Consider the following 8339-nt stretch of genomic DNA (forward strand, 5'->3'; position numbering starts at 1 on the left):
ATAATTTTATCCATGTAAAATACAATATGATACAATACCTGAAATTATTAAACAAACAAAAAGTTATAATCCAGGCTACCTTGACCAGATAAGCCAAGGAGCATTGTAACTTATGCATTCAGCTACCTACTAGGAAAGAAAGAAAAATACAGTAGTAGGGGAAATAGAATCTTACTTTAAAAGATTAATTTATTAAATTAGAAGATTTCCCACATTTTATTTTTTTCTCATATTGAAAGCCTGTTAATTGTCAAAAGTTCTATCCTTGCAGCATAGCTAAACCACATCATTAAGATACATTTCCAAACAGCATGAAGGATGACTGTCCAGGTTCCTAAAGTATCTGCACCTCACCTTGAATTCTTAGTATTAGGCTAGGCTACATTTCTACATTCCACCTACTGACTAAACAGAGGAGAATTTCCAATCAGAAATCCAAATCTTAATTTGTGTTCACCTACAGACTACCTCAGTAGAGAAATGTAAAAATTCAATAACGTACTAGGAGCAACCAATGATTTTTTTTTTTTTTAAACACTCACATCTAACACATTAATCACAGCTAGAGATTTTTTTTCTCCTTTTTATAGGACACACCCTAGCTGTCTCACATTATCTTGATAGCTGTTTACATATGAATAGTCAAATATATACAGTGGAATAGAATTTGTAGATTTAGACCCTCTAGGTGCCTATGGAACAAATTAAAGCAGTTAGGAAAAGGAAATACTGGCACATATGAGGGGCTTGAATTTCAAATATCCTTGAAGTTATTAAAAAAACTCTACCTTTGAGAAAGAGACAAAAATATAACCATATTTCTTGGCATACCCCTAAAACTGCAAAAGAAATAGTTATTATGTTAGCTTAGACTGAAAGTCTTTTTTTTTTCCATTTTTAATGCCTTCTGATTATTAGAGGTTTTTAAACTCCCAAAGAAGAGAGAAAGTCATATGAAGATGGTGTTTTAGTTCCAATTTTGTCTTTCTAGCTGTCTTTCTATCCAAGAGCATTATACTGGCTTTACCCTATTTGACCCTACCCACCTCCACTACAGACTGAAGTCTGTATGTCTATGAACTGTGCACATGAACATTGGCATTCACGTCTAACCCGTTCAGCTTCAGCACATCTGTATGGAATTTGGGACCTCAGAAGTTTTTTAAGAAGTTCTCTACCTGTCGGTCAAAACTACGAGCAGAGTATTTTCTTAGGGCATTTAGGGGAGCCAGTGAAAACTCCTCTGCAAAACTCCTGCTATTGGCTGCCTGGGAGCTGGTTGCTTCAGAGTCCCAGGTAGTGTGATTGTAGCCTTCAGTCATGGGAAGGGATTCCTCTGTCGTCAGGGAGCTCGAGCTCTCTTCCTCATCAGGGAGGCTCCACTGCAACAGGTCACTGTTGAGGCCATGATGATCCCTTTCAGCTAAGCAGACTGGGTTAGTACAGTCTCTGACCCAGCATCGGGATGGCTCTTGGTCTGCCCAAAGAGCAATAGACTTCGGCAACATTTTCACAGTCTTTCCATTTACCACCAGCACAGGGATCCTGGACAGTCCTGCAGAGCCTTCATCCATGGGGTGTACTGCCATAGTTGAAATGTGACCCCTAAACCTGTAGACTAAGGAAGAAAACAACAACATTGACCAAGTAGAACAACAAACCCATCAAACAACCACGGTCCAGGAAAAATTTGCATCTCCTATAATATTTAATCACCAAGTACTTCATAAGTCTCTGTTATCATTCCACCCTCCATGACTGAAAGCCTTTGAGGAAGTGAATTAGTTACCACAAGATTAATGCAGTTTGTCCAAGGTCAGAAAGCCAAATCTGTAAGGAATTAAAGATCGCACTGTATTGCGTCCAGTGACCTCTGCTGTTACAGAGGCAGCCCTTCCTAGCTCACTAGTAAGGGCAGACAAAGATCAGGCCCTGGGAGCCTGGACCTTGAACTAGATTTGTCATTAAGCCCCTGGGATTTCAAGGCTCTACAGCTCCATCAGACTATTATAGGATTCCTGTAATTCATCTAGTTTGCTGATTTAACTGGGTCTGAAAACAGAAGACTGAAAACAGAACACAGAAACTAGAAGACTAGATGGACCATAAGAGTCCTCCAAGGAAGATAAGACACAAGTCTTCTGTGAGCCTCAATACTTCTTTTTGCCTTCTGTGAAGGAATTCAACTCATTTGATTTACTCTTGCCCCCTTTCCTGTACCCACACATGGCTAAAAACTACCCTTGATTTCTATTTCTTTAGTCCCTTTCTCTCCTCCAAAATTCACCCTTTTCCTAGTAGCTGTACTTGAAACATTTCCAGTCAGTCTTTACATGCTCTTCACCAAAGGTCTAGCAGCATCCCCTGAAACAAGTTGTTGTAATACAATAAAAGCTGCTCAAAGGCTGCGGGAACTCCAGCTTCCCTGGGAAGAATATGCAGAAGGGTATTTGTAGTCTCGACTTGGCCAGGATGGTTGCCACTTTGCAGTAAAACATGCTCAACATCTATAAGGCACCTATGTACTTTGGAAAAGGATTTTCTGCACATACTATCTGTTTTTAGACTCTGGAAAGACTGGCAGCCTGCTAAGAATAATGAAGGAATCTTACAACATCTTCTTGTTCCATCGTTTATAGCCCTACTACACAGAAGCCTTTGGGCTCCCCGGAACAAGCTACACTAGCAGGTAGCTAATATATTGCTCTTTCTATGACTTCAAGCCACTTTGCATAGATTCAAAACCAGTATAGTCCTTTGTTTCAGGCAAGCTGCAAACCTGATCTGCGCCATGGCAAAATAATCCTATCTTCTGGAACTAAGAAGTAACCATATTCAGAGATCCAGCACTGATGTTGACTTAACTCTAGTTGCCTTGGCTCTAGTTTCAAAACTGAACATATTTCACAGCAAAGAAAGAGCATCAGTATTCTAAGAACATATATCTATCAATCTGTTTACTCTGTAAATAAAGATTTAGGTGTTTTTTTTTTGTTTTTTTTTTTTTTTTAAATTGTTGTTGTTTTGTTTTAAGGCCCAAGCAACTCACAGAAAGCAATGCACGGACATAAGGCAGCATTTGTGCTGCTCCAAGAACATAGGGCAGAGCAACCATTGGGGTGTTATTTGGAGCTTTTGTATTCCTGAGCCCCTGTTTGAACTGAGGGACAAATTTGCATATAGAGAGGACCCACAAGGAGTTCAGTTTCAGAAGACCAGTACTAAAGCAAGAACCATGAAGCTGTATAACCTCTTTCAGCAGTCCTACCCTCTGTAATCCCAGAAAACAAGCACAGGTACAGGGAGAAGCTGATTTGGTACCTCTGTGCCCTGTAGACCTTTCACAGGCTGTAGGTACCCACCTGCAACTACAGACAGATTAAACTCACAGCCTCCCTCCATGCAATACTTCAGTCCCCTCCTCGCTGATCACCTTGTGAGGCCCTGACTCGGTCTTTTCCTTCCCACACTGAGGTCAGACGTCTGCATCTTCTCCCACCAGCTCTAGCTGGCTGCTGTGTGGCGCGCTGCTGCTCTCGGCCATCTGGCACAACATCCTCCTCACCAGAGGCACTGAAACTTCTCCGGTTGCCCTGACGATCAGCCTGAGGAACCATTTTTTTTTCAGGTCCACCTAGAATTAATGAGCAGGGAGCCAGTTAGAGAATTACTGGTCTCACAGGGCAGTGGGAAACCAGTTCCAAGAACCGCAAAAAGCCACATTTTTCTCCTCATACCTTACAGGCAACCACAAAACTAACTCAACACCAACAGCCATCTTTAAAGAAGAATAGTAATTTAACTTATTGCCTACCTGTACCTTTCTGCAAGAGCCACCTTTCTTTACTCCTAGGTAGAGACCAAAAGAAGCTAACTCTACAGCCATAGTCAGGATGCCGAAGCTAGAAGAAGGAAAAGACCCATGGGAGGAGGAGCCAGCACAGCATCTACTCATCTGTAATCAGCAGAGCCTCCAAGCTGCAGTGATGACTTCCTACAGCCTAATGAAATGAGCTGGGGAGAGCTCCCCAAAGCTGTGCCTGGTAATATGATAAAGCTTTAGTCCTCAAAGAGATAGAGAAAAAGGAAGAACACTTGATACAGGGACAGAAGGAAAGGGCCCAAATAATTTTTTTAATGACTGCCTTGCAATATGTAAGCATATTTTATTGTAAAGTATTTCAAGCTTTTTTTTTTTTTTTTTTTTTTTCAATCTCACTGTTCTGTGCAAGTGTCCATTGGAACAGGTGCTTTTTTCCTAACAGTGATGTTTCCCAATTTTTGTAAAAGTGCAGTCCTTCTTCTAGACCATCTGATCCTTGTATAGCCCCAGTTCCAAGTGCTTGGTAGATCTGCGCTATCTTAAGTATCGCTTAACCTTTTCCTAGTACTTTATGGACTCCTCTGAGCCCCTTTATGACTCTTTGGGGACCATGAGACGACTGAAAAAACAGTCCTAAACTGAAGAGGAGGTAAGTGATTTTCTGCAATACCTTCCAGTCTTAGGTGCTGTACAAAGAGAGGAGGCAGCTCTGAAATAAATAATTAGCCAAGGGAAGACTCATCTGATTTTTAAAACAAGTGTCACTTTGTCTTTGGAAAGCAAAATTGTGAACATCTGTGAACAGCAGTCTCTCTGTACATAGACCCACAGACTGTCTCTCTGTACAAGAGACAATCCAAAGCGGATGTGTGTGGCTACATTTTCTAAATGTACTGAAAGCTTGACAAACTTCTTGTGGACACTAGATGTTTTGATATTTATGATTATAATCATCACCTTGAAACAAAGCAGTGCAAACGAGTCTGTACTGATATATCTTGTGTTTTCTCTTTGTCATAATTCAGAAGGAGTTAATTGAATGCAGACTTATTAAATGACTAGGACCAGACCACAGCAAGCTTGCTCAGTTTCTGGGCTCCTCCACTATGTACGTGTTCAGCAACAAAATGCTTCTTTCAATTCCTGATCTGTCAGAGGCAAAGACATCATTTAGGGAGTTATTGCTGGGGGAGGTGGGGCTGGGCAAGGCAGGGTGGCCCAGAAGTTGGGGTGAACGAATGCCTGATGATCCAGCTCGTATGACCTAATAGACTGTGTCACTGCCTTTGGGAAATACAAGCCTCTTGTCACATGCCCTTGGCTGGAAGGTCAGAAATAGAAAAGCCCAAGCTCAGAAAATGAAGCCCTCCAGCTGAGAAAAATAATCCAACCATGGATTGGCAAAAAGCCTTTTTTTTCCCCACCTGCTTTTTTTTTTTTTTTTTTTTTTTCAAATTTTTTGACTTGACATGTTGCTGTAGTGCACTTCACATCTGATTAAATTAGTCACATTGCATTACGCTATATCAAATGTGACATGATGCAATGGAATGTGAACAGTGTATAAAGAAGCACTGACATCAACTAACTGCTACCTGCTTCTGACTCACACAGGCATATTAGCAGCAGGTAAGAGAGACATATGAGGTACAAATCCTTCCTTATTGCTAAATGGTGCTTTTGCAGTTCATTGTTAATTTCTTCTATTGTTACATAACTTCAAATCAAAATAATAATCTGCTACTGAATAAATTGTTAAATAAACATTCCTCCTGCAAGTCCTCTGCACCTGCTTGTGATAAGACGTAAAGAAGTGTCTGATCAGGAATCTCTTAAAAGGCATCTCTTACAAGGATGCTAGATACAGTAACTGAAAGATTAGTGAGATGCTGAGTATATAGATAATTGTGACCTACAGAGAACAGGATAAAGGCATCGTGTTATTGCTTATGCACACACAGTGAGTATTATTCTTGGGCTGCAGGAATCATACCATCAGGAAACTGTAAATCGCAATGCACTGACTAAGCACCTCCTGTTAGTCTTTCATCAGTGCAGCTCTTGGGGGGTTCTGGTAGGAGGAATTAAAGCTCTTACTCCCATGTAGAGCACAGAGAAAGTGCTGATACCACATCCTGCCTTTTGGCGGGGTGGAGGAGAGGTGGGTAAGTGCCCTTTTCTGTGTATGGCAAAGCAGCTGAAAGGAATAAAGAAAGCATGTGCTAATTTAATCTGGACAAGGCCGCTACAAGTGCATAGTCCAGTATGCATGCAATGTGGGCTTGATGTTTTGTTTGTAGAACAGCTTGAAAGAAGCAAGAACAGCTTTTGGAAGAGGGTTAGTATGAGCATCTATCTGCCCAAAAGATTTTAGCTCATTGCCATTTTTCTTGGATGGTCCCTGGAAACTGGTAAGAGCATTGAATGTGCAGCAGCTGATTGAGTCTTCCAGTGGAAGGACTACCTAAGTGCATAGTAATTATATGTTATGAAATATTTTTCATATATGTATAATGACAAACACTGTATAAACTTTGGATGAATTTCTGTTAGCTATTCCTCTGAGGGTATAAGTTTTTAAGTTACGGTTGTAGATCACAAACTCTCTCTCTCTCTGTTTTAATTTTAATTCTAGAGGTTCCCAGGTCAGCAGTTGTGGAGATCCATGGTGCAACAGAAAGCTCTTCTTTCTCCTTTTCTCTTATTTGACTAAGGCTCCTGTGAACAAAGGAGATTAATTAAACTGATGCAATGGGGACCCCCATGACCCAAGGCTATGAGACACTACATAAAGCTGAAGAAGCAGATTTCTATAACTAGGGGGCTTCAGAAATCCATTACTTCAGTGAGTTTGGTCATAATGCACATGCTCACTACCTTGTTTTACATGGGGAACCATGTACACTTTCTGCGCTTCTTGCACAGCATTTGCTTCTCTTGTCATGATAGGATAATGGACAATTTTTGACAATATTTCTGAAGTATCTCTTACAGTAGAAGTCCTATTGCCCAGGGTTTCTAGGCACGTTGTCAGATAAGAGTATGCTTACAACATACCTGTGAAAAGAAGAGCTCTAAAAATTAAAATTGTGTTCCCATATCTTAATTGCAATTTACTTTATGTTGTCTAGTTTTCAGGTGATGTCATATCCAAAAACCTCATAGTCTGAATTGTCTGATGCCATCATTCAGGATTTTCTTTTCCCCGAAATTTCCATTGTTAGTTAAGCTATATATCTGCAATAAGTGATTTGTGTCCTGGCCCATAATTGTAAATCCTTTGGACTAATTAAAGTTTTAGTCTGGCTCGAGAGTGTGCTGGACATCAAAGAAGAAGATGCCAATCAAGATACCCAGTCACACAGATCTTTTTTGGGCAAACTCCCCTGGATCTCCAACGAGTTCAGCCTACTAAGCAATTTAGATCTGGACATGTTCTTCTTTGAATGCTTTATAGTAAAAGCTGTAGCTCACGTGGAATATGCTCCTCCTTCCTTGTCCTGTTCCTTGTAATTTGAATCTTTTCCAGTATGTGGTCCAGAAAGAGAGGACCAATCTCATTCACAGTGTGCCCTGCCTTCCCTTTTTTGTCTTACTATGCTTCCTCTTTCTTCTCATTCAAATTCATACAAATTTAATAGGTGAAACAAATAGAAAAAAGGCAATGTTTTCTAATTATGCATATATGTAACATCCATGTTTACATAGTTGACCTTCCCATTTATGTAAATTTGGCTGGGTATAACTGCCAATACAATTTTCTATTGGTAATGACATGTTTAAGACTGTACTGAGCTGTAGCACCTTCTACCTTCTGGTGGAAAAATGGAGTAGCAGGTTACTGATCTCCATACCAGTTCTGGACCTGAACTATCCCTGCACAGTACATTTCCAAAGGCTTGAATTATTTCCAGGGTAACCAAGGTTCTCCCTAGCACACTGGATTCAGTCTCTTGAGTCGTCCCTCTTCTGGACTGAAAACTTGAAAAAATACATGAAATACTGGTTATATGCTTGCATCTGGAATATGTCCGATGGGGGAGAAAAAGGCTGAGGTTAACATAGACTAAAGAGGTCTCATTCCTGAGACAATCCTCCTTGGAGAAGTGAGATGCCATATAACAATGTCTATAGTTTTAGAAAATACTGTTATGAGCAACCTGTAAATGGCAGAGCCCAGTTTATGGTTTCTGAAATTATGTTGGCTCCAGCCCGGGCGAGAATTCTGCCTCAGAATGCTGAGGCAAGAAAGATAGGGAAATTTGACACTACACTAGCAGTGAGGCTAGGATGTCAACTGCCATTCAACCATTTGATTTGTCTAGAGACTCAGTATGTGTATCTCAGCACTGAGGAAGATAGAGGAATCACTATTTATTACTGAAGTCACTGGCATGGAAAAGCTGCAGTGTGCCCCTCCCTATTCATCCGTTTGGTTTCATCTGATAAGAAAGGCACTCTGGAAATGCAATGCACATGTGTGTATGTGCATGCGCACACACGCATTTCCAAAAGT

The 8339-nt window shown here is 40.6% G+C and overlaps 1 protein-coding gene across 1 annotated transcript; it reads right to left on the reverse strand.

Annotated features, from left to right (window-relative positions):
- Positions 1-1115: 1115 nt before the first annotated feature.
- On the reverse strand, positions 1116-6767 carry LOC148594364 (uncharacterized). Its single transcript, XM_088526685.1, has 3 exons — positions 6701-6767; positions 3434-3634; positions 1116-1618 (listed from the first exon to the last, which is right to left on the reverse strand). The coding sequence occupies exons 1-3, from the start codon at positions 6765-6767 to the stop codon at positions 1152-1154; spliced, it is 735 nt and encodes a 244-aa protein (XP_088382811.1). The 3' UTR covers positions 1116-1151.
- Between the last annotated feature and the right edge of the window lie 1572 nt (positions 6768-8339).

The sequence above is a fragment of the Tinamus guttatus genome, unplaced genomic scaffold (genome assembly GCF_059628265.1).
Source record: "Tinamus guttatus ecotype Peru unplaced genomic scaffold, ASM5962826v1 Tinamus_guttatus_pri_ptg000249l, whole genome shotgun sequence".
NCBI lineage: Eukaryota > Metazoa > Chordata > Aves > Tinamiformes > Tinamidae > Tinamus > Tinamus guttatus.